The sequence below is a fragment of the Geotrypetes seraphini genome, chromosome 11 (genome assembly GCF_902459505.1).
Source record: "Geotrypetes seraphini chromosome 11, aGeoSer1.1, whole genome shotgun sequence".
Lineage (NCBI taxonomy): Eukaryota > Metazoa > Chordata > Amphibia > Gymnophiona > Dermophiidae > Geotrypetes > Geotrypetes seraphini.
Window position 1 is genome coordinate 1,935,369 of NC_047094.1, and position 27,182 is coordinate 1,962,550.

The following is a 27,182-nucleotide window of genomic DNA, read 5'->3' on the forward strand; positions in this document are numbered from 1 at the left end:
CCACTAATTTTATTAAAAAAAAATTCTGCCAATGTATCAGCAGATGGAATAGTTTCCTTAATTGATAGGCTTTTTTGAATCAATCTCAAATAACTCATGAACCAATTTAAAAAGCTTTTTACTATTAGGGCTCCTTTTACAAAGCCACGCTAGCGGTTTTAGCGCACGCACTGCCTGCTCAAAATGAGGCGTGCGCGTTAAGGCCCTAGCGCAGCTTTGTAAAAGGAGCCCTTAGTCTTTACATCTCCTTAAAGTACTACGTTTCTCTAAAATCATAATTTTATACTCCTTCTAAGGGCCCTTTTTTGTTCTAGTAACTGCATCAAACCAAATATTATGTACTCTTTCTCTCCTAAACATTTTCTTCTGTGGTGCTATAAGAACATAAGCAATGCCTCTGCTGGGTCAGACCTGAGTCATCTAAAATTTGAGTTCTTAAATTTACGCAGTCTGATCAAAAATTTTCTTCTTGTCGCTCAATATTTTTCAATATTAGTGTGACCAAAATTCTACATGATCTACCCTACCTCTTCCCATGATACCAACCTTCTTTTTCATCATTATATCTAAACTCTTTAAAAAAGAAAATAAATCAACATCTGTACTCGCCTGATCCATGTGAATATTTATATCACCCAGCAAAAGGTGATATAAACCTAAATCACTCGTAAAAATCTTCTCTCACTAAATTCCATTTCTTAGGGGGAATGTACAACAAAGTGACTATTAAAAATTCATCCAATGACTCCTGAAACAATCTACAAGTCAAAAATTCAGGATTTCAAGTTGATATAGAATCCAGTATTGTAAAATCAAATATGTTTCAATAGTATTGCCAGACCTCCACCTCTTTTTGAACTTTATAACCCTGAGGTAAAAAATCATTTATAATATCAGAAATCATCCATGTTTCTGTAAGTCATACAATATCTTCTTTTGTTTCCGCCAGCCAGTCTCGTACCAGAACAGTTTTGTTCCTAATAGACCGAATGTTGAAATAGGCACTCTTTAAGTTAGAGAACTCGACTCCTTGTGCTAGGGTTGATGTCTCAATGGATTCTAAACATTTGTATCTTGATATTGATTTTTTGGATTTATGACGGTATTTGCCAAGACCCAAGACTCATTATAAACACCGCGGAGCTCTGATGCAATGTTTACATTCCAATGTGCAAGCACATACTTTTCTTGTGGGTTTTCTCCACATGAAGGAGAAACTTAGACATAGAATTATGTATTGCACGTGCCTTAGCTCCCACTACGATAATTTACTTATAATAGGTGGGTAAATAAAAATGGTAATAAGCCTACACCGAGGAGCTTTTTCTGTAAGACATTTCACACACTTGTGTACTGCAGTCCATGCAAAACACCTCTGTGGACGGATGTCCAATGGATGTCTTTTGGTTAGAATCCTGCTTTTTCAAGGTCCAGTAGAACCAGTGAACACACAGTTTCCTCCCATTAAACCTGGCTTCAGCTTGTATTCTGATGATTCCGCTGGTGTCCTGTAGAGAGACAGGGAGAACTGACTTTTCATGTGGTGTGTTTTTGGTTTTTTTCCCCATCTTTAGAGAAGCAAGCAGATCCGTGCAGGGAATTTCTGCAATGTCCTGGGGGTTTTGACTGTATCTATGGTAGAAATGGCAGTGCCAGATGCACATCACTGTGCCACAGGGGATTCTGCAAAAATAACGGGAGCTGTACACACCAGAGCAATCAGGAGCCCAGATGCAAGTAAGTAGGCAGCCTTTCCTGGGACACTATAGATCAGGGGTGGGCAACTCCGGTCCTCGAGGGCCGCAATCCAGTCGGGTTTTCAGGATTTCCCCAATGAATATGCATGAGATTTATTTGCATGCACTGCTTTCATTGTATGCTAATACAAAGGTTCCCAACCCTGTCCTGGAGGACCACCAGGCCAATCGGGTTTTCAGGCTAGACGTAATGAATATGCATGGAGCAGATTTGCATGCCTGTCGCTTCCAATATATGCAAATCTCTCTCATGCATATTCATTAAGGCTAGCTTGAAAACCCTATTGGCCTAGTGGTCCTCCAGGACAGGGTTGGGAACCACTGTGCTAATAGATCTCATGCATATTCATTGAGGAAATCCTGAAAACCCGACTGGATTGCAGCCCTCGAGGAGGGACTTTGACACCCCTGGCCTAGTATAAGTTGTTGATACTGATGTCTATCCAGAATCAGGCAGCTCCATTCCTCAGAGTTCTCAAACCTGTCGTGTTTTCAACATATCCCTAATTTACATAAACATAAAACATGATGGCAGATAATGGCCCATCCACAGTAACCATGGTCTCTTCCTCTCTAAGAGATCCCATGTGCCTATCCCAGGCTTTTTTAAGTAAGACAGACACACTCAATCTACCATTCTCAATGGTTTACATTCCAACATTATAGGACTATAACCTCCAATTCCAAGATACTGAGTATGGCAGCTGAACAGCCTGAAAAAGTATACATCATCAAATGCAAATTTTGAGGCATCTTGTTTCAAATGGCTGTTTGAACAAATTAGTCTTTCATGATTTGTTAAATAAGTCTGGCTCACAAATCAGGAGGCAAGAAATTCCTACAATATAGCAAATTAAATACGCAAACCGATTTTATCCTGGAAATCTTGCTAGTTTGGGGTCTGTGAGGACCTGAGTTGCCCACCCTTGAATGAGACAGGTGTGAGATACAACCCCTGCGTTTGCTTGCAGATCTGTCTAAATTCATACCTCATGGACTACAAACAGGTCAGGTTTCATGATATGCTTAATGAATATGCATGATTACTATTTCCATTGTGTGGAAATTTCACTCATGCATATTTATTAAGGATATTCTTAAAACCTGATTTGTTTGCAGCCCTCAAGGACTGAACTTCAACACCCCTGGGTTACAGGAAGAGATTGTTGATGCCATCAACCAGTCAGTTACGTTTTTAGGATATTCACACTGGATTTTCATTCAGTGGCAGCAATCCATGCAAATTTAGCTCATGTACGAGCTCCTATAGTCATTGTGGGTCTCCTGAAAACCACATTTAGGGAAAGGGGGGTATCCCACGGCTTGGGTTGACAGCCCTTGCTGTAGACAAACTTGTGGGACTAGATGAACTCTCTTTCTTGTCCCCTAGGTGCCCAGTTGGCCATGATTACTGGTTTATGGGTGCGAGTTGTGATCATCGAATGAGCCAGCAGAAGTTGGTTGGGTTGGCCTGTGCTGTAGTCCTCGGGGTTCTCCTCACATTGGTTCTCAGCACCTACCTTCTAATCCGGCGTTTTAAAGTGTTACTTAGAGAAGCTAAACTCAGTCCAACAAAAAGCAGGTGAGAAACATTTCGTATTTGTTACAATCACTGCCTGTCCCTTTCAGTCTCAACTGCACTTTAGCATAATGCTTTCTGAATCACAAATTATTTATGCACTAGTATTTTAGCCCGTTACATTAACGGGTGCTAGAATATATGTAGAATATATGTCTGTCTGTCTTGCCTTATTTCTGTCTCTCTCTCCCTCCCGCTGTCTTTCTTTCTGTCTTGTCTCTCTCCCTGGCAACCTTTGTCTGTCTGTCTTTCTGTGTCTCTCCCTGCCCGTGTCTTTCTTCTTTTCTTTCTGTCTCCCTTCCTCCCAGTCTGTCTTTCTTTTTAGCTGTCTCTCTCCCTGCCTCCTATGCAGCAGCATTTCTCTCCCCCCACTTCCTTGTGCCGCAGCATTCCCTCCTCCTCCATTTCCCTCCCCCCACACTACTTCCCTGTGCAGCAGCAGCATTTCCCCTACCCCCCTTTTCCCTTCCCGCAGTCTGGCCGACTCTCTTAGTCCCTTTACGCCCCCCCCTTCCCTTCCCGTGGTCCCGACAAACCTGCGACTCAGCAGCGTCTGCAGCATTATACACACGCTGCTTCGGGGCCTTCTACTGCCCTGATTTGCTCTGCCGTGTCTCTGATGATGTGGAGAGCAGGGAGTCCAGCACTGGCGGCCAGTCTTACGAGTATAGGTAGGGGCTGGGGACTCGCGCATGTGCACTCCTGCAGCCACGGACCTACATCTCATGGATCAGGGAAAATGGAACACGCAAGTAGGAGTGCGCATGCGCGGCTAGGGTTTTATTATATAGGATTGTTGTAGAAGACAAGAGACTAGAAAACCACTAAAGAGAGAATGCTATTTTGCCTCCCTAAACCCTAAATGGTATCCACAACTTAACATTCCTTTCTTTCTCCTTTGGGGGGTGCTTCTATAATATTAATAATCTTACTGAGCTACAAATGCAATCACTCAGCTGCCCCTCATTATCTCTCTTCACTCATCCCCCCTGTGAGTCTGATTTCTGTGGTAAGTAAATTAATGGAAATGCTTTTAAAACAGAGAAGAGTGATGTTTCTGGAATCCAGTGGATTACAGGACCTGAGGCAACAAAGATTCAGTAGAGGCAGGTCTTGTCAGACAAACCTGATCAATTTCTTTGATTGAGTGACCAGAGAATTGGATAGAGGAAGTATGCTAGATGTGGTGAATTTAGATTCTAGAAAAGCCTTCGACAATGTTCCACATAGATGTCTAATAAATAATAGAGTGCCCTCGGAATGGGTCCCAAAGTGACGGGTTGGGTCAGGAACTGGTTGAGTGGAACACGACAGAGGGTAGTGGTCAATGGAGATCGCTCTGAGGAAAGGGATGTTACCAGTGGTGTACCTCAAGGTTCTGTTCTTGGGCCTTTTTTAAAAAACATTTTTATAAGTGATATTACTGAAGGGCTGTCAGGTAAGATTTGCCTCTTTGCAGATGATACAAAATCTGCAATAGAGTAGATAGTGTGAATAACATGAAGAAAGACCTAGCGAAGCTTGAAGAATGGTCTGAAATTTGGCATTAAATATTTAATGCTAAGAAATGCAAGGTCATACATTTGGAGTGAAGAACTTATGTGCACGACAGAAAAGCGGGATTTGGGTGTGAACTGCTCATAGGTAAATAGTAATATACAGTATATTCTAGCCCAGATCTGCATAAGAACATAAGATTTGTTGCTGCCGGGTCAGACCAGTGGTCCATCGTGCCCAGCAGTCCGCTCACGCAGATCTTAAAGTGGACAAACAGGTTAAAAAGGTGATGGTGAAAGCTAGAAGGATACTAGGTTGCATAGGGAGAGGTATGGCCAGTAGGAAAAAGGAGGTATTGATGCCCCTGTATAAGACTCCAGTGAGACCTTTTAGAATACAGTGGTACCTTGGATTACGAGCATAATCCGTTCCAGGAGCATGCTCGTAATCCAAAATGCTCGTATATCAAAGCAAGTTTCCCCATAGGAAGTAAGGGAAACTTGCTTTGATATGTTCCCACCCCCCACCTTCCCCCCCCCCTCCCGAGGCCAGCGTGCATGCTCAAGCCCGGCACAGGAAGCAGATTTTCGGGCACCGGCACCAACGCACAGGACATGCTGGTGCCGGTGCCGATGCTGAGGCTACACTGGAAGTAAGAAGAGGGTTCAGGTGGGTTGGGGGATCTCAGGTTGTGGCAGGGGGGGTGCCCGATGGCGGCGGGGGTGTGCCGGATTGTGGGGGGGGGGGGGAAGGTGCCGGTTCGCGGGGGGGGGGGGGGGCGCTCGTACAGCTCGGCAAGCTCGGTTTACAAGGCACCAAGTTTGCGAATGTTTTGCTCGTCTTGCAAAACACTCGCAAACCGGTGCACTCGTAAACCGAGGTACCAATGTACTGTGTACCATTCTGGAGATCGCACCTTCAAAAAGAAATAAAAAGGATGGAGTCGGCCCAGAGGAAGGCTACTAAAATGGTATGTGGTCTTCATCATAAGGCGTATGGGGACTGACGTAAAGATCTCAATCTGTATACTTTGGAAGAAAGGCGGGAGAGGGGAGCTATGATAGAGACGTTTAAATACCTACGTGGCATAAATGCATATAAATAGAGTCTCTTTCAATTGAAAGGAAGCTGTGGAATGAGAGGGTATAGGATGAAGTTAAGAGGTGATAGGCTCAGGAGTAATCTAAGGAAATACTTTTTTTTAACAGAAAGGGTGGTAGATGCATGGAACAGTCTCCCGGAAGAGTTGGTGGAGACAGAGACTGGGTCAGAATTCAAGGTGGCGTGGGATAGGCACGTGGGATCTCTACGAGCTAATGGTTACTGCGGATGGGCAGACTGGATGGGCCATTTGGCCTTTATCTGCCATCATGTTTCGTATGCCTTTCAGCACTATAGAAATGATAAATAGTAGGAGGGTGCCTAGGGACAGAGAGGTGCAATGCTGGCCCTGGGGGACAGGGACACTTAGAAGGCAAAGGAGGAACATGAGAGGGACATAAAGGAGAGCTGCTGGACAGGACAAATAAGGGGTGCAGAGGGAAGATGGGCGGTGAGCATGGAGAGAACCTAAGTGCCAAATGGCAAGATGGTTAAGAGAAAACAGAGGAAAGCAAAAATCAGAGACTGGGACCAAGTCCATAAGAAAAATAAGAGGACCAGATGACTAAAGACAGAAAAAATAATTGTGGCATTTTCATGGAATCCACATCTGCCAGAACTGGTTTTAGACATGGCTGGGACCTGTGAGAAAACCCTCATTCACTGGCCTTCCAAGTCACTAGCTTTGGGATGGACCACCCTTGACATCTCTGCACTCATGACTTTGTAAAAGTTTTGGTCACCTCCCCTCTCAGGCTAAAACTTCAGGTCACAACCAGTGCATTCATGCTGCTTATGGCCTAAAGAGGAAATCTTTTTTGACATGCTGAGAACTTTGGGGAGGGAAAAGCAAAAGTAGAAGGAATGATAAGAGTTGGGGTAGAGGAAGATATGTTGAGACATGAACCGAGGCAGAGGAAGGCACAGAGCATTTGGAGAGGTGGTGGTGGGGGGGGGAGGGGACAGCACATCCTCTAAGCCCAGCTCTTGGATGTCACCAGCACTGACGCCTCCTCTCCAATAACAACATTCCTAAGGGACTGATAGGGCTGGAACTGGTGGAGTCTCTTCCTGTAATTCTAGTACTAATATCAAAAGCTGATAAGAGTATCTTCAGGAAACAGATGGAATAATACAGGAGATGTTCTGTGCACTGGGCCATCAGCCAGCATCAAGGACACATCACAGCAGAGGCTCCTTTTAGGCTCCCAGTTCAGGTAGAACTGGTCTCGCTAGGGCTATGGTACCTAGTGAGAAACAGGAAGCTTTGAGCACAAGTGAGCTGGGCAGCGATTAGCTGAGAAGAAGGGTTTTTTCTGTGTTGCTTGTTTGACTTATTCTTGCTGTTCATTGCCTTGAGTGAATCCCTTAAAAAGGGTAGTAAATAAAAAAAAAGTGAAATGAAGGAAGCATCTTTACTGGAGCAACTCAGATGACCCAACACAGGCACTGAAATTTTCCTAAAACAAATACCGAGATGTTCCCAACCAAATGCTGCATAGGGAGAGGTATGGCTAGTAGGAAAAGCCTCTCTCTAAGAATCTGGTGAGACCTCATTTCGAATATTGTGTACAATTCTGGACGCTGCACCTTCAAAAAGATGTAAAAAGGATGGAGTCGGTCCAGAGGAAGGCTACTAAAATGGTGTGTGGTCTTCGTGATAAGGCAGTTTGTGAGTAACGCAGTTTGCGAGTGTTTTGCAAGATGAGCAAAACACTCAAGCAAATCGTGCCTCGCAAACTGGCATCGCAGGAGCCAGAAGGCCTTGAGCATGCCCAGTGGCAAGAGGCAGGAACTTCAGGCACCAGTACCGGCATGGGTTCGTGCTGTGTGCAGGTGCCAGATCGGGGTAAAGGTTTGAGCGATGCTGGTTCTTGGGGGGAGGGGGGAAGGCCGTTATTGGGGTGGAGGTGGAAGCACGCCAGTGGCCTCGGGGGTGTGTGTGTGGGGGGGTCTTTTTGGGATGTGGTGGGGTGGAAGGGAGCAGCGCTGGTGGCATCGGGGGGGGGGGGGGGGGGGACACACCAATCAAGTGAGTTTCCCATACTTGCTATGGGGAAACTCGCTTTGATATACAAGCACTTTGGTTTGCGAGCATGCTTCTTGAACGAATTATGCTCGTAAACCAAGGTTCAACTGTACTTTGGAGGAAAGGTGGGAGAGGGGAGATATGATAGTCATTTAAATACCTACATAATATAAGTGTGCATGAGTCGAGTTTCTTTCATTTGAAAGAAAACTCTGCAATGAGGGCATAGCATGAAGTTAAAGAGGTGATAGGCTCCGGAGTAATCTGAGGAAATACTTTTTACGGAAAGGGTGGTAAATGCGTGGAACAGACTCCCGGAAGAGGTGGTGGAAACAGAGACTGTGTCTGAATTCAAGAGGGCCTGGGATAGGCACGTGGGATCTCTCGGAGAGAGAAAGAGATAATAGCTACTGCGGATGGGCAGACTGGATGGGCCATTTGGCCTTTATCTGCCGTCATGTTTCTATGTATAATGTGAGAAAAGCTTCAGAATTGGAAGCAGCAAAATAAAAAGACTTTCTTTGGTGTTTTATGAAGTGATATAGACAGAGAGAAGGCAAAGTTGGGACAGTGTGCAAAGGAACTGGTTTAGGAAACTTAATAGCTAGCTCGAGAACATTTAGGATGTGTACAGATACATTTGTAGCAGTCAATTTTCAAATGGCAGCTTTATAGGACACAGAAACATACCCAACAAGTTCATCCACTCTCTCAGGCAGTGGCCTCACCTACTCATCAGCATGTAAACTTCTTGCATTTACTACTCCTGGCAGTGGTTTAAGTGGCACAGGAGGAGGAAGTGACTTGCTGGGCAGCAGGTCACTTCCTCCTCTATTGCCTGAATTCTATGCGTATTGAGGGGGTGAGGAAATCTGCACTCGCCAAATTTCACCAAGAGTAATTTATTGCCAGTTCTTTCCCTCAGCCTGCAACAGACCCTTCACACTTTCTCCCATTCTTCTTAAATTCCTTCTCCCTTTTAACAATCCCGTTCCCACAGAAGACTTGCTCAGCCCTCTTTCTTTGACTAGAACTATAAGGGGCTAAATTGTGGAAAAATATGCAGATACTTTAGTCATGGTCATTTAAAAGCCTGGTCATTTAAAAGCCTGGTCATTTAAAAATTTGTAGGACAGTTGGCAATTCAAGGCTCCTGCTTCCTTAGCACAGGGGCAGTGGAAGACCTTTGTATTTGGAGGTGGCTAAGCTCTGCCCCAGACCCCAATGCCATTTCCTTCTTTCAAAACATACACATGCAGTATAAGCTTATTAACAATACATAATGGTAAACCGCAAAATTACATCGTGCATCTTGGAGGGAACACAACAGCACCTGAAAACACTCCTTCGCTCCCTCCCCTAGTACTTCTGTTACTGCACAGTATAACACTTCAGGGAATTATGTACCAAGAAAATCAAAACAATGCAACATATTAAAACAGATACACATTTGCAGTATTCTGGAAATACACGCAGGTACTTTTAACACTTGGCCTTAGCTCCCAAGTCCAGCCAGCAACTAACCATAAATTGACCTATCCATAGTTGGCTAGAGAGGGGAGTTCTTCTGGAAGTCAAGTGGTCTTGTTCCAGATAAGGTACCTCAAGGGAAATGCTTGAAGGACCTTTGAGAGAGGTTTTAAAACTACAAAAAGATGGTTTACAAGTCTCAATCCCTTTACCCATCTCCCAGTGTTTTCCCTGATGTCATCCTAGCTTTTCCTCCATTGTATCACATCCCAATATGGTCTAAAAAGCTTCCGTGCTCATCATCTCTGAACACAATTCCTCAAAAAACTTCTTAAATGTCTCCAGGTTGCTTTTGTAATACTAACCTCTCTCTCTCTCTCTCTCTCAAGTTATAGACGTTTCAGTCTCTTTGATGACATTTCCACCAAGTACTGGTCCAATTCTTGGCTGCCTTCTTCTGCAAATTCTCTGGATAATCCTGCTTACTATGGCTCTGAAGACCTGCTTCATCTTCACATGCTGGAAAGCAACCGCTGCAGCTGTCAGGAGGTAGCTCCTGGTACACAGGGGGAAACACAATTCCAGGCAGGAACCAAGCAAAGGTAAAGTCATTCACCAAAACCAACTTTACATCAAATCATGCAGAAGGGCAGAGAGCAGCCCTGATGCTCTCATTGCTGGCTTTATTTTTCTTCTCAAATTACATTTGTGTTTTTAATGCAATTACATTTATTTCAAACAAACCAATATGAAGCCCATTTCAGCCTTTTCACAAAATATGCAGACCTGGAAATTCATTTTGAAAATGAACTCCCCCACCTTTGAAATCTCCTGGCCCAGCTGCAGTGGCGTACCTAGCATATGTGACACCCGGGGCCCATCATTTTTTGACACTCCTCCCCCATCTGTACGAAAAACATGATTTTTAGTAATGAGCCACATGTCACACATGAGTACCTAGGAAAAGGCAGCATCTTACATACTGCAGTGAGCAGTATAACATCAATGCACCCATTGTAAAACTAAACAAGCCAGACTAGTACAGATCAATTCTGCAGTCAATCCTAACAAAAAAAACATGTTTTTCGAACACACAGAACACAGAAAACACCTTCGCCTAGTATGGAATATGTCATCACAAACTAACCCCTCCCCCTTTTACAAAACTGTAGTGTGTGAATTTTAGCCACGGTGGTAACAGCTCTGACACTCATAGAATTCTGAGCATCAGAGCTGCTACCACCACGGCTCGCGCTAAAAAAACGCTCCACAGTTTTGTAAAAGGGGGGATCAAATAGAAATACATAGACAAAGGTTAAATTGAACCAGTAAGAAGCTGGAGTCTGCTTACAGTGCACCACAGAAACAGTGACACATGTCTCCTAAAGCAATAAATAAATAAAAAAAATTTTTCTACCTTTGTCTTCTGTGGTTTCTGCTTTCCTCATCTTCTTGTAACTCTCTTCCTTCCATCCACTATCTGCCGTCTCTCTTCCCCTATACGGCATCTTCTCTCCTTCAATACACCTTCCAGAAACTGTATGCCTCCCCCTTCCATCTCTCCTTTCACCCCATTGATCTGGCATCTCTCTCCTTTCCTTCCCTCCCTCTCCCACACCTCTCCTCTGCAATCCCTTTCCCTTTTTTCCCTCATTTTCCTTTTCAATTTATTTTCTGCATTTGTCTAGATTACGTTCTTACTACCCTCTCATCAATGTCCTTTTCTACTGTCTACCTAAAACTTGCCACCTCTTCCCCTCACCCCTTCAGTGTTTCCCTAATTCAATCCTTTTCTCCCCATCATGTGCCCTCCTTTTATTTATCCCCTCCTTCCATCATGTACCCTCTTTCTCCAACCCTTCCATCTTGTACCTTCTCCTCTCTCTGTCCACTTCCATCCAACGTCTGCTCCCCTCTTTCTCGCCTCCCATTTCTTTCCTTATCTCTCCCATCTGCACTTCCATCCAGCATAGGCTCCCCACTACCATCCAATGTCTGCCCTTTCTCTCACCATCCACCCTTCTTCAATCAGCATCTGCCCCCTTTCTCTCCCTCCAATATCCTTCCCCTTTATGTCTCTCCCCTTTCTCTGTACATCAATTCTATCAGCACCACCCTTCCATACCACCCTGCCCCCTTTCTTTCCCTCCACCACTCTTCCATTCCAGCAATCCTGCTCCTTTCTCTCCCTTCATGCAGCAAGGTCCCACGATGATTGTAGCTGCCGGCTGCCAGTCCATCCCACTCTGACGTACTTTCTCTGGAGCGGACTCAGCAGCCGCATGCTGGAAGGTCCCGCGATGACTCGTCTGCTGACTCTGCTCCAGAAGTAAGTTACGTTGGAAGGGGTGGACCCGGCAGACGTAGGGAGTAGTGGCAAAGTCCCGCAATGACTGTGTCTGCCGGGTCCACCCCCTCCGATGTAACTTACATTTTCTGGAGCAGAGCCAGCAGACGAGTCAGCGCGGGACCTTCCTGCACCTCAACACGGCTGCCGACTCTGCTGCAGAGAAAGTAAGTCAGAGGTAATGTGACCATTTATTTTTTTTCATGAAAAGGAGACATCTATTAATTGACTGTGTATCCTTTCTTTCATTTCTTTCTGTACTCAGGCCAACAATTGTCCCTTTCTATTCCCTCCCTTTTTCATTCCCATGTCCTTAGTGCCCCCAGTGCCTCCGTCCTGTGTCTATAGTGCCCCCAGTGCCTCCGTCCTGTGTCCTTAGTGCCCCCAGTGCCTCCGTCCCGTGTCCATAGTGCCACCAGTGCCCCCTTCCCATGTCCTTAGTGCCCCCAGTGCCTCCTTCTCGTGTCCTTAGTGCCTTCTTCCCGTGTCCATAGTGCCCCCAGTGCCTCCGTCCCGTGTCCATAGTTCCCCCCAGTGCCTCCGTCCCGTGTCGATGGTGCCCCCAGTGCCTCCGTCCCATGTCCATGGTGCCCCCAGTGCCTCCGTCCCATTTCCATGGTGCCCCCAGTGCCCCCGTCCTGTGTCCTTAGTGCTCCCAGTGCCTCTGTGTCCTGTCTCTAGTGCCCCCAGTGCCTCCTTATGTCTCCCCCACTACCTTCCAGATTTTGGCCACCCCAAATCCAGCCTGCCTGTCTACCTATCTCCCTCCCTCCCTGCCACGCTAAAGCCAGCCAGCTTGCCTGCCTACATCCTGCCCTCCCTGCCGCAGAAAAAAAAAAAAAAAAAGCGCCCCTCCCCTTCCTCTCCCCTGGCCCGCGTGGCTACAATCCTACCTCCCTCCGCCAACAAGAAGTCTTTCCGACATCAATTCTGACATCGGAGAGGACGTTCCGGGCCAGCCAATCATTGCCTGGCTGGCCCGGAATGTCCTCTCCAACATCAGAATTGACATTGGAAAGACTTCTTGTTGGCGGGGGGAGGTAGGATCGTAGCGGCACAGCCGGGAGAAAGGAAGGGCAGGAAGACCCGGACCTGGCCAGCTGTGCACCCCAAGCCGTGCACCCGGGGCGGACTTCCCCCCCCTTGGTACGCCACTGCCCAGCTGTATATGCAAGAGTTCATCCTTTTATTAGTTGTAAATTCCTCTCTGTGAAGTGCAGAGGATTCATAATTAAAAAAAATACCCCATCTACTTTGCTGGAATGGCCCCTTCCCTACCTTGAGCTCCACTCTTTTCACATTTTAGGTGGGGGATCAATTTTCAAAAGGTCTTTCTCCACAGTTGGTAAAGCTACCCTTTCAAAATGTGAGTTCTGCCAGGAGAAATTTATAAGAAAAAGTTTGGTGATGCATTAGCAAAGTGCAAAGAGGGAGGCAAGCATTGTTAAGGTAGAACTAATTACAGATCTCAACATCCCAACAGTGCATCAAAGAAGCCAAATAAGAGGACTTCTCCTCAGGGCAGGATTAATTAGAGGGCCCCTAGGCACACAAGTACACTGGGTCCCCTGCCCTGCCCCACCATGGCCCAGGCGGAAACAGGAAGCTGCGTCAGAGGGAAGCTTTGGGCAAGCAGTATCGCTTGCAAAATTACTGTTCCCGTTGCCTTTCTTACCCGTGTTGCTTGCTTGTCTTACTTTCCGTTGATTGGGGGGCCGTGTTGCTGATCGTGGGGATGTTTGTGTGTGTGCTTGCGTTGCCGATCGATACTGGAGGGGCCCATCGCTGTTTGGAAAAAACAATGTTGATGCCCTCCTTCATAGGGCCCCCCTGACCATTTCGGGCCCTAGGCACGTGCCTACTGGGCCTATTGATTAATCCTGCCCTGCTTCTCCTCATAAGAGCCTAATGGGTGAAGACCAAAATCTTAAACAAAGTTCTATATACTTCCATGTTCTCTCCTTTGAACACTCCCCATCAATCTAATCCCAGCATTCTGCACAGCACGCAAATGTTTTAAACTAGCTAAGCCCAAATAAAAACATTACCATAATCCAATTTAGAAATAAGTAAAGAATAAAAAACAAGCAAAGTAGCTTCATCAAAATAAGAAGAAACCGCCCACCACATCCAGTGTGTATAGAATCTGCTTCACGCTACCCAAGAGGCCCTGCTGATCAAAATGCAATCCTGATAACGGAAGGCATCCTCTAAAAACCATCACGCAAGGTAGGTGGCTCTAGTCTTAACCAGATTTAAAATAAGTCTGAGATAGCAACCAAACAATCCTGCAGTAGAGTGAAATCTGGATTATAGGGGGGAACAGTACCTCACCAAAAAAATATCATCTGCAAAGACATACAGTCATGTGAAACAATTAGGACACCCCATGAAATATTCAGTTCTTTCTTAAGAAATGTTCATATATCTATGTCAATTTTTTTCATCTCTGGAGAAGAAAGTGATGTAATTGCAGGTAAACAACAAAACTTTTCCTTGATTTATTCATGAAACAAAAGATATCCACATAAATATGTATTCTGAGGAATAAATTAGGACACCCCCACATATCCTGACACTTAAAGTGGCTCAAATCACATACAGGTGTATCACATCAGGTGCATATGATTAGAACTTCATAACTCAGCATTTTGAAGGAGGCTTGCCCTACTTAAACCTCAAACATTTAGTTTGGTGTGCTCATGACTGCTCCAGTGAGAGTGGAGGCTTTCAGAAAGAAGATTGTAGCAGCTTATAAATTTGGTAAGGGACTTAAAAAGATCTCAAAAGAATTTGACATTAGCCATTCCACGGTCCAAAATAGTGTACAAGTGAAGGACTTTACAAACAACTGCCAACATGCCCAGGTCTGGCCATCCAAGCAAGTTAACCACCAGAGCAAACCGCAAGATGCTAAAAGAAGTCTCCAAAAATCCTAAAATGTCATCACAGGACCTGCACGTTTCAAGTTTTATTAAAATTTGATTTAACGCTTATCAATAGTTCTAAGCAATTTACAAGTTTAAAAATAGGGGATACAAAATGATAAATAAAATCACATACACAAGACATAACAAAAAAAAAAAAACCCCACCTAACTGATAAAAGGAGAAAGGGAGGAACTACAATTCTTAATAGGATAGAAAACATGTAAGGTAATAACATCAGGAAGGAGAAAAAAAGAGAGAAATAATAATTAATTGAAAAGAAAGAGGGCAGAGTTAAAAATCCTGAGTTTGATTGCTGATCAACTAACTTATCAGTCTGCAAAGGCGTCTCTAAAGAGAAAGCTCTTAAGAACATTGAAATCTTTATTTTTTTTTAAATGAATGATTTTACAAAAAAGAATATATAATACAATAATCTCAATACAAGATATAAATTACATTTTAACATGATTCATAACCCTCGATAAAACAATTAAAACAATCCCACTCCCTCCCCAGGAGGCCTGGACTCTCATTTCATAAGGATAGGATAATATATCATTTAAATCTTTCAAAAATCTTCTTTTTCCACTTCAATGTATTTCTCCCATATATCTTTAAACTTCGCCCACTGATTTGTTAAAAGGGCCGATAATCTATATTTTTCACACACTATTCCTAAACGATCTCTCATTTCTCATTTGGGAGTATGCCACAAATGCCAAATCCATAAGCTTAGATTGAGAAGATGATAATCCCTCTACTCCAACTCCTAATATCGAGAGGGATCTGGATTAACTTACTCACATAATCAAATACTTGAACCATTTGACAACCCCACCACATATGATAAAATGTACCTCTTTCACCACAGCCTCGCCAACAAACACAATTTTTTCCCTTAGTACATTTTCTAATTAAAACCATCGTACTAAAAGCTTAGTAGCATTTTCCACCAAAGTAGCTGCTCTAGCTATGGAAAAAATGAGATACAATTACCCCCCACTCATCAATTGACCATTCCTTACCCTAATCTTTTGCCCACGCTTTCAAATATGATGTTTTCATTTTCTCATTAACATGTATAATTTTATATAGCCAAGAAATACACCCTTTTGCAACTGGGTTCCCTAACCCCTTTTCAAATTCAGATTTCTTTAAAATTTATTTTCCCATCCCCTTACATGTCATAATATAATTTTTCTCCTGTAAATAAGGAAAAATCTCTCATTTCCAATTGATATTGGTCCTGAAGGTCTACAAAGGCTTTAACTTCCCCCTCCTCAATAAATTGACCAAAACACCTCAAGCCTTTTGCCGCCCACTTCTTAAAAATCCCCCCCCCCCAGCCTGGTATAAAATCTTGCACATATAACATAGGAGAGAAATTAATACTTTTTTCTTTTCCTAAAATTTTGTTCCCTACACTTTTCCATATTTCCATAGAACATCTACTAAAAAGGTTACTTATATTTATTTTCTTTTTTTTCTCCCACCCATGGTATTTCAAATCCCTAATACCCTCTAACATTTCTTGTTCTACCTCACCCATAATTTAAGTGGTTATGAATGCCATTCAACTATCGCTCTCAACTGAGCAGCTCTATAATAATTCTCCAAATGAGGTAAACCTAATCCTCCTTCCACCTTAGATTTAAACATTGCATAACTTCCAACCCTTGGACGCTTTCCTCCCCAAATAAATCTCATTATCATACTATTCCATTTTTTGAAATATAATTTTGGAATTTCTATTGGCAGTACTTGAAATAGATACAAAAACCTAGGAAGAATCATCTTTACCACTTCCATACGTCCTAGCCATGAGATAAACATCTTATTCCACCTTTCTAAATCTTTTTGAATATCTGCTACTAATGGTACATAGTTCTGCTGAAACAAAAGTGTACAATCTGTTCCCAAAGTTATTACTAAATAGTGAATGGGTCCCCTTACCCATCTTAAAGGCACTGATCTCTGTAATTCCTTAACCTTCACCAAGGATGCTGATATATTCATCACTTATGTCTTGGATAGATTAGTTTTAATTCCTGAAAGCTGACCATATTCACCCATTATATCTTTAAGAGCAGTCAAAGACAACTCCGAAACCTCAACAATAACCAATATATCATCAGCAAACAGAGACAACTTTTGTTCTTCTCCTGCCACCTTCAGACCTTTTATCTGTTGAGATTGTCTAATTCTCTGTGCCAGAGGTTCGATAATTAATGCAAAAATCAGAGGGGACAACGGGCACCATTGCCTTGTCCAGTGGCGTACCTAGGGTATGTGGCACCCGGGGCCCATCATTTTTTGACACCCCCCCCCCCATCTATATGAAAAATATGATTTTTAGTACCAATCTACATATCGCACCACAAGAGTGTACCTAGGAAAAGGCTGCATCTTAAACACTGCAGTGAGCACTAGAACACCAACACATACATTGTAAAACTAAACAAGCCAGATCCCGCACAGTCAATTGGTCCTGTAGTCAATGCCAACTGAAAACTATGTCTTTTTCATACACACAGAACAGAGATACACCCTCGCCCAAAATGGAATAATCACAAACTAAAAATAGAAATATGTAGACAAAAGTTAAACTGATCCGCCAAGAAACCAGACCCTGGATACAATGCAACACCACAAAAAACAGTAACACATGTCCTCTAATACAGTGCAAAATATAAAGACAGTAGCTGTAAATTTGAAAAAACTGATACATAACAATCACCACTTTATAAATTAATAAATAAAAATAAAACAAATAATGAGAAATAAAAAAATACCATTTTATTGGACTAATCCCTGTAAGCTCGGTCCCCATCCCCGCAAACCACCTGATTTCATCCACACAAGCCTTGAATTGTTTATATTAAAGTATAAAAAGAAACAATATTCTGTACAATTGTCAATTTATAAATCAGCGTCTTCTCCCCACTCTCTTCCCCATTTCCCTTCAGCATCCTCAGCCCACTCTCTCTCCACTTTCCTTCAGCGCACGCACATAAAAACAAGCAAGTAATTTTATATCATTTTCATTCTATTCATTCATAGAAATTAAAGTCTAGATAATGCCAGTCACATAACAAAACATGATTTTACAAAAATAATTCCCTGCAGTCAAGCCTGCAAGGATTACTAGATGTCTTTCAGCAGTTCCCCTCCCTCCCTCCCCCTTACCTTTGTGGCCAAGTCAAAATGATCTACCAACAATAAAATTTTAAAAACACAAAGCACGCTGTACGCAGAGAAAATGTTAATTATCATTTATATTCCGCGGGTTTTCAAAGAGGTCAAGGCAGATGACTTTATGCAATGTCACCTCAGTAACAACTATACAAAAATAGACAAATATTCCCCCTCCCTTTTTACTAAACTGCGATAGCGGTTTTTAGCGTAGGGAGCTGCGCTGAATGCCCCACGCTGCTCTCGACGCTCATAGGCTCCCTGCGCTAAAAAACTCTATTGCGGTTTAGTAAAAGGGGGCCATAGTGCAAAATATAGACAGCAGATATAAATTTTCAAAACGGACACATTTTGATCACTAAGTTGAAAATAAAATAATTTTTCCTACTTTTTTGTCTGGTGATTTCATGAGTCTCTGGTCCTTCTTCTGGTCCTTCTTCTTTCTCTCTCCCCCTGGCTCCCCTCTTTATTTCTGCCTTTCTTTCTCCTCCTGGCCCCCCTCTTTCTTTCTGCCTTTCTTTCTCGCCCCCTTGACCCCCCTCTTTATTTCTGCCTTTCTTTCTCTCCCCTTGGTCCCTCTCTTTCTTTCTGCCTTTCTTTCTCTCTCCCCCTGGCCCTCCTCTTTCTTTCTGCCTTTCTTTCTCTCCCCCTTGACCCCCTCTTTATTTCTGCCTTTCTTTCTCTCCCCTTGGTCCCCCTCTTTATTTTTTCCTTTCTTTCTCTCTCCCCTTAGCCCGCACAAAGCCATCGTGCCGATTTCTCCACTTCCACGATTCTTTCCCTACCCTCACCCCCAAGCCAGCAGCCGATTTCTCCCTGCTCCTTCCCCGATGTCCTGAACTTCATCGGGCAGCAGCAGCATTCACAATTCACTGCTGTTGCCCGCTTCAGGCCTTGTTCTCTGTCGGGTCCTGTCTTCATGAAAACTGGAAGTAGGCAGGACCCGGCAGAGAACAAGGCCTGAAGCCGGCAACAGCAGCGAATTGTAAACACTGCTGCTGCCCGAAGAAGGTAATGGAGCACCGAGGCAGTCCGCTTCTCTCCCCTCCCAGCCGAACCCCCGCTGACCCTCCTATCTCCCCCCCCCCCCCCGTGAACCTTTCCGACCTTCCCAGCGAGAGCAGCAAACCTCCTTCGCGGCTTTCTCCTCCCTCTGCCGCGTTACTGATTACGTCATCAGTGATGCGGCAGAGGGAGGATAAAGCCGACGCTACTGGAGGGAGGTTTGCTGCTTTCGCTGGGAGGGTCGGAAAGGTTCACTTGGGGGGGGGGGAGAGATAGGATGGTCAGCGGGGTTTCGGCTGGGAGGGGGGAGAAGCGGTCTGCCTTGGTGCTCCAAGGCCTGGCGCCATTACCTTTTTCGATAATGGCGCCGATGCTGCTTTCGCTGGGAGGGTAGAAGCGCGATAGGGACCGGGCCAGCTGTGCACCCCCCCCCCCTAAGGCGGCACCCGGGATGGACCTCCCCCTCGCCACGCTACTGCCCTGGGGAAACAGCCTGCAACAAGATCGCGCGATGCCAGAGATCTTTGCCTGCTTCGGCTGTTTCCTCCGCCGCGGTCCCGCCCCTCCTCTGACATCAGAGGAGGGGCAGGACCGTGGCGGAGGAAACAGTCGAAGCAGGCAAAGATCTCTGGCATCGCGATCTTGCTGCAGGCTGTTTCCAGACGCGACACCCGGCGCAGGGGGGGGAACTGGACCGGACCGGGAGCACCCCCTCAGGGCTTGGTACCCGGGGCGGACCGCCCCTCCCGCCCCCCCCTTGGTACGCCACTGGCCTTGTCCCTCTCTACAGTTCAAATATAGGGGAATAAAGCCCATTTATTTTAACACAAGCTAAATGACTATTGTATAATGTAAATATCCAATCTATAAACCTTTTCCCAAAACCCATACATCCCAACACTGCTTCCATAAATTTCCATTCAACTCAGTCAAATGCTTTTTCAGCATCGATCGAGACTGCCACCCATTCTGTTCCCTCCCTTCTAGCCCTCCAAACCAAATCTAACACCTTCCTGATCCCATCAGCCGCCTGCCTCCCACTAATAAAACCCACTTGGTCCGGATGAATAAGTGTTGGCATATATGATGACAATCTATCAGCAAGGACTCTAGCCATAATTTTTATATCTATTCCTAATAAGGAGATAGGTCTATAACTGGCACAGTATGTATTGTCTTTCCCTAGTTTAGGTAAATTTTAATTATCCCAGGACAAGCAGGCAGGTATTCTCACTAATGGGTGACGTGATCCAACGGAGCCCCGATGCGGATGCCTCACAAGCATTTTTGCTTAAAGAAACTCGAAGTTTTGAGTCGCCCGCACCGTGCATGCGCGAGTGCCTTCCCGCCCAGACCAGGGCGCGTCTCCTCAGTTCTTACTTTTCTGCGGAGCTGAGAAGTCCGTCTTCGACTCTCTGCGTGAAGATTTTTCACTTGTGCCTTCTAAAGTCCGCGGTTTTGGGTTAATTTTCTCTTAATCGCTGATTTTCATCGTTCTTTCTTGTTTTCAAAAAAAAATAAAAAATTTCTTCCATTCGTCCAACCGGGCAGGCCACGTGGCCGCAGCCCCACGGCTTCGATCTTGCGACGGAGCTTTTCCGGCCTATGTCCCGGCCTATCACTGGTTTTAAAAAGTGTGCCAAATGCCAGCGCGCGATTTCGCTAACGGACCCTCATCGACGCTGTGTTCGGTGTCTCGGGCCTGAACATCTTCCGAAATCATGCCGGCCTTGCTCCACACTCACCACACGTGCTTTCAAGCGCCATTGCATTTTGTGGGAATCGCTGTTCATGCAGTCCTCGACGGAGCAGTCTTCATTGAAGGGCCCCTCACCTTCGACTTCTTCCGCCACTCCCCAGCCTTCCACCTCTGCGGCGCCGTCTCATCAAGCTTGCATCGTTCGTGCCGGCTCCGACTCCAGTGCCCGCTGTAATGCCTTCCTCGGTCTCTTCAGATCAGGTAGCATAGCAGCCCATCCCACAGGTAGTGCTAAAAGGTAGTGCCCAAGGCTTCTAAGCCCAAGCACTCACACACTACTCCCGAGCAGGTGGTCCCTTTGCTGATGCGGATCCATCCTTGCCGGCTGCGTTCCAGACCTTGCTAGAGAAGCAATTCATTGAGCTCTTCACCACAATAGGGCCGAAGCTTCTCTCCCAAATCCAGCCTGGGCACGCGGAGGCCTCCCGCGAGGTCGAGCCGCCTCCAGTGCCTCAGCGATAAACACACTCTCTACAGGGAGCAGAGTCTCTGCGAGTGTCTGGTCTGGCATCGGTGCATGCATCGCAAGGAGCAGAGTCTTTGCCCATGCCTCCATTGGAACCGATTCACTCGATGCAAGGAGTAGAGTCTTTGCGAGTGCCTCCGTTGGAGCCGATCCACCCGATGCAGGGGCTCGGGCAATTCCAGCCATCCACCCCTGCTTCGATCAACGGCCTCCAGCCCCATCCACTATCTGGGGGCCTCAGCGAAGACACACTCGCCTCGGCCTTCGAGGCCGAGGTCCAGACACGACTCGCATCATCGATTGAGGCATTCATCGAGGCACTCGTCCAGACATGCCTTGCCTCATCGAAAACAGCCGTTTCTGCAGTATTCCACACCGGCTACTTCTCCGCCTCTGTTACCGGAGCTCGAGGACTCCCTGGGATCTATCTCACCATCATGATCCCCGTCCTCATTGGATCCTGAGTCCTCGAGCCCTTCTCGAGGTCCTGCTCTGGCTGACCAGCTATCGTTTTCCTCGTTCCTTCGGCAGATGGCTGCCGATATGGACATCCAACTGGACACAGGTTCCAAATTTTCAAAAGAGTATCTGGAGACCTAGCATCTCCTTCAACCACCTGCTGAATCCCTCAAGCTTCCTCTACACAAGCTACTGGATCAGACCTTTGTGCGGTGCCTCGAAACACCTTACTCTATCCCCGCTGTGCCGGGCAAATTGGATGCCAGGTACTGCACAGTACACCACAAAGGGTTCGATGGTTCCCAACTCTCCCACCAATCCCTCTCAGTGGAGTCCTCTCTGAAGCGGTCGCACCCCTCCCAGGTCTACGCTACCGTTCCACCTGGCAGGGAGGGCAAGACTATGGACCGGTTTGGCAGGAGAATTTACCAGAACTCCATGATGGCCTCCAGAGTTCTGAATTACAACTTCCACTTCATCACATATTTTGAATTTTTCCTCTCTGTCCTCCAGAAGTTCATGCCCTATCTGGACTCTGGAGCACAGTTCAAGTACCAGGAGGTTCTGGCTTCACTATCCCAGCTTGCAGATGATGCAGTCCTCCTACGATGCCTTTGAGCTCTCAGCTCGGGCTACGGTGTGTTCGGAGGCCATGCGTTAACTGGCGTGGCTCAGAACCATCGACATGGACCCAATCTTCAGGACAGGCTTGCCAATGTCCCATGCGCTGGTACCGACCTCTTCGATGAGTCCATTGAGGCGGCGACCAAGAAGCTCTCGGACCACGAGAAGTCTTTCCAGTCCATCCTTCGTCAGAAGCCCAAGCCTGCTCTTCCTCGTCCATCACGCCCACCGTTGATCTACCAGCGGCGTTACCCACCTAAACAGGCTCCGCCCATCCGTCAGCCTGTTAAGAGGCAGCACCCTCAAAAGCAACAACAGAAGCCTCAATCGTCTGCTGTCCCTAAGGCTCCTCAGCCCTTTTGACTGTCTCAAAGAGGACATAACTTCTGTTGTTCTGCCGTTTTCAAGTTTACCACCGATTAGAGGTCGTCTCCATCACTTTTACCATCGATGGACGATGATTACCTCCGACCTCTGGGTCCTCTCCATCGTCAAGGAGGGATACTCTCTGCAATTCCATCAAGTTCCTCCGGAACATCCTCCAAGAGAGTATCCTTCCAACTTGACCCAGACCACCCTTTTTCAGGAAGCTCAGGCCCTATTACAGCTGGGGGCTGTCGAGCCAGTCCCTTTGGCCCATCAAAACAAGGGTTTTTACTCCGGGTACTTCCTTGTTCCGAAGAAGACGGGCGATCTGCGCCCCATTTTGGATCTCAGGGCCCTCAACAAATTTCTGGTCAAAGAAAAGTTTCGCATGTTGACCCTGGCATCCCTGTATCCCCTCCTCGAGCAGAACGACTGGTTATGCTCTCTGGATCTCAAGGAGGCCTACACTCACATTCCCATTCATTCGGCCTCGTGTCAATACCTCATATTCAGGGTGGGACATCTTCATCTTCAATACCGAGTGCTTCCCTTCGGCCTGGCCTCGTCACCCAGAGTCTTCACCAAGTGCCTGGTAGTGGTGGCCACAGCGCTCAGGAACCACAGCCTCCAGGTGTTCCCCCTACCTGGATGACTAGCTCATCAAGGATCCCACGTCTCAGGGAGTTGTCCTCGCGACCCAGAAGATTTGGTTACTGCAACATCTGGGGTTCAAGATAAACTTCCCGAAATCCCATCTACAACCTTCCCAGACTCTTCCCTTCATCGGAGCTGTTCTGGATACTACCCAACTCAGAGCGTTCCTCCCTCCCCAACATCTGGAAGCTCTCCTCCATCTTTGCTACTTGGTGTCCTCTCGCCCGTCCATCTCGGCGAGACACATGATGGTTCTCCTGGGCCACATGGCCTCTACAGTTCACGTGACTCCTTTTGCTAGACTTCACCTCAGGATTCCCCAGTGGACCCTGGCATCTCAGTGGATGCAGATATCTGACCCTCTGTCTCGACACATCCAGGTCACTCCTGCTCTGCAACAGTCTCTTCGCTGGTGGACGCTATCCTCCAATCTATCCAGAGGTTTGCTGTTTCAAATGCCTCCCCCATCAGAAAGTCCTCACGACTGACACGTCCACTTATGCTTGGGGGGGGGGGGGTTCATCTGGACGGCCTCTGCACTCAGGGTTATTGGACCAGCACGGACCGCCAGTGCCACATCAATCTCCTGGAACTCAGGGCGATTTTCAATGCTCTAAACGCTTTCCAGTACCTGCTTCAAGACAAGGTGGTCCTCATTCATACGGACAACCAAGTCGCCATGTATTATGTCAACAAGCAGGGGGGCATGGGATCGACTTCCCTCTGTCAGGAAGCTCTGAAAGTTTGGGATTGGGCAATTCGCCACAACACCTTCCTCAAAGCTGTCTACATTCAGGGGGCGGACAATGCCTTGGCGGACAACTTGAGTCGTCTGCTGCAACCTCACGAGTGGACCCTCCATTCAACGCCCCTCCATCACATCTTCTCTCAGTGGGGAACACCTCAGATCGACCTCTTTGCAGCCCCCCCACAACTTCAAACTGCCTCAGTTCTGCTCCAGGATCTACACTCCTCACTGCCTTGAGGCAGATGCTTTTCTTCTGGATTGGACGAATCTCTTTCTATATGTGTTTCCTCCATTTCCTCTCATTCAGAAGACTCTAGTCAAACTCAAATCACACCATGCCACCATGATTCTGATTGTTCCACGGTGGCCCAGACAACCTTGGTACTCCCTTCTACTTCAACTCAGCTGCAGGGAGCCCTTCCTTCTACCAGTGTTTCCATCGCTGCTTACACAGCATCAGGGATCTCTACTTCATCCCAACCTGCAGTGTCTACACCTGACAGCTTGGTTCCTCTCAACGTAACTCCCCTCCAGTTTTCTCAACCTGTGAGAGATGTCCTGGAAGCTTCAAGGAAGCCTGCTACTAGACAATGCTACCACCAAAAGTGGACCAGATTTTCTGCTTGGTGTTTTTCTCATCATCATGAGCCATAACACTCCTCCTTGTCTTCAGTTTTGAATTATATTTTGCACCTCTCTCATTCTGGCCTCAAGTCTACATCGATACAAGTCCATCTTAGTGCAATTGCTGCTTTCCATCAGCCTCTTCAAGGGAAACCTCTCTCTGCTCATCCGGTGGTTTCCAAATTCATGAAAGGACTTTTCCATGTCAATCCCCCCCTCAAACTGCCTCCAGTGGTTTAGGACCTCAATGTTGTCCTTTCTCAGCTTATGAAACTTCCATTTGAACCTCTTAACAAGGCTCATCTGAAGTATCTCACTTGGAAAGTGGTGTTTCTCATTGGCCTCACTTCTGCTCGAGTTAGTGAGGTTCAAGCATTGGTTGCGGTTCCACCTTTCACAGTGTTCCACCATGATAAGGTGGTCCTTTGCACTCATCCAAAATTCCTCCCCAAAGTGGTTTCGGAATTTCATCTGAATCAATCCATTGTTCTTCCTGTGTTTTTTTCCAAAGCCTCACTCTCATCCTGGAGAATCAGCTCTTCATACTCTGGACTGTAAACGTGCTTTGGCTTTCTACCTGGAACGCACCAAACCACACAGAACTGCTCCTCAACTTTTCATCTCCTTTGATCCGAACAAGTTGGGACGTCCCATCTCTAAGCGTACCATCTCCAACTGGATGGCGGCTTGTATCTCCTTCTGCTATGCCCAGGCTGGATTACCCCTTCACAGTAAAGTCACAGCCCATAAGATCAGAGCAATGGCAGCTTTTGTAGCCTTCCTCAGATCGACACTGATTGAGGAGATTTGTAAGGCTGCTACTTGGTCCTCGGGTCACACCTTCACTTCTCATTATTGTCTGGATACTTTCTCCAGACGGGATGGACAGTTTGGCCAAACAGTATTATTTATTCTCCTAAGTTGCCAACTCTCCCACCATCCCATTGTGGTTAGCTTGGAGGTCACCCATTAGTGAGAATACCTGCCTGCTTGTCCTGGGATAAAGCAATGTTACTTACCGTAACAGTTGTTATCCAGGGACAGCAGGCAGCTATTCTCACGTCCCACCCACCTCCCCTTGTTGGCTTCTTTGCTAGCTATCTGAACTGAGGAGACGCGCCCTGGTCTGGGCGGGAAGGCACTCGTGGATGTGCGGTGCAGGCGACTTGAAACTTCGAGTTTCTTCAAGCAAAAATGCTTGTAAGGCATCCGCATCGGGGCTCCGTTGGATCATGTCACCCATTAGTGAGAATAGCTGCCTGCTGTCCCTGGATAACAATTGTTACGGTAAGTAATATTGCTTTCCTGCTAATTTCATAAAATATGGTAATTATTCCCTGTCTTTTAAATTATTAAACAATCTTGCCAAGAGAGGAGTTACAAAGGATATAAACTTTTTATAAAACAATCCCATAAATCCATCCATTCCCAGAGATTTACCTATCTTAAGAACATAAGAATTTGCCTCCGCTGAGTCAGACCAAGGGTCCATCGAGCCCAGCAGTCCACTCCCACGGCGGTCCATCAGGTCCATGACCTGTAAGTGATCTTTTGTCTAACCCTTGGATTCCTACTTCTTTATATCCTGAAAACCCTCTTCTTCCCTCTTATCTTTGCCCTTTTTGCTCCTGGGTCCTCAATCCCCTTATCTTTCAGGAATTTATCTAGTCCCTCTTTGAAACCCCTTAATGTAGTCTATCCTATTACATCTTCCGGGAGCGCATTCCAGGTATCCCTCGTATCTCATTCTGTTATATCCTCGTCCAATCCTTGAGTCTCTGATTCTTGAAGCTTCTTTAAATCTAATTGACAGATACTGCAACAGAGAAACCGCCTTTCCTTGATATTCTGATGTATATAATTCCTTATAAAATTCTAAAAACCTTTCATAAATATCCTTCTCTTTTGTCAAGATATCTCTTTGTTTGGAACGTACTCATGTTACCTTGCAAATGTTGTAACTTAATACTGTGTGCTAATAATTTCCCTGCCTGATTCCCAGATTCGTAATGTTTAAGTCTAAGGCGGTCTAGATTAAATTGAATAGCTTCATCTTCCATTTTTCCCAAGGCCATACAAATCTCTTTTGAGTCCTAAGCTGTTCACCCCCACACCCTTTTTATGTTGTATTACCAATCTCATCAATTTCTCTCAATTTTTTTCTTCCTTTTCTCGGGTCTTTTTCTTATGAGAGGCCATAGAAATCAGCTCTCCCCTTAGAACAGTTTTTAGGGATTCCCAAATCGTAATGGGTGAATATTGATCGATACTATTATTATCCAAAAAACTTCTAATAATCTGTTCTATCTTCTGAACTACACTAAGGTCTTTTAACAGATTATCATTTAATTCCAGTACCATGTCCCTATTTTAGAATGTCCCCATGTTAAGTCCACCCATATTGGGGCATGATCTGCCCAACTGGTTTCCTCTATTTTGGCATCTATTAATTTACCTCCCAAAACTTTATCCAAACAAATCATATCAATGCGGGAATCAACTTTAAGGGGGGAAGAGTAATAAATATAATCTCTTCCTAATATTTGTAAAGCCCGCCACCCATCCGATAGGTTTA

At 45.8% G+C, this 27,182-nt stretch overlaps 1 protein-coding gene across 6 annotated transcripts in view; it reads left to right on the forward strand.

Annotated features, from left to right (window-relative positions):
* Window positions 1-27,182, forward strand: part of LOC117345590 (interphotoreceptor matrix proteoglycan 2-like) — an 85,455-nt gene that overhangs the window by 31,661 nt on the left and 26,612 nt on the right. For 5 of the 6 annotated variants that reach the window (XR_004536465.1, XM_033914463.1, XM_033914466.1 and 2 more), the window contains exons 6-8: window positions 1,575-1,737; window positions 3,148-3,339; window positions 9,823-10,035. Coding sequence is in view for 5 of the 6 variants with exons in the window: in XM_033914463.1 (XP_033770354.1) it covers window positions 1,575-1,737; window positions 3,148-3,339; window positions 9,823-10,035 (568 nt within the window). In the remaining variant the exon portion in view is untranslated. The remainder of the gene's footprint in view (window positions 1-1,574; window positions 1,738-3,147; window positions 3,340-9,822; window positions 10,036-27,182) is intronic. The other variant, XM_033914465.1, reaches the window with a different exon arrangement.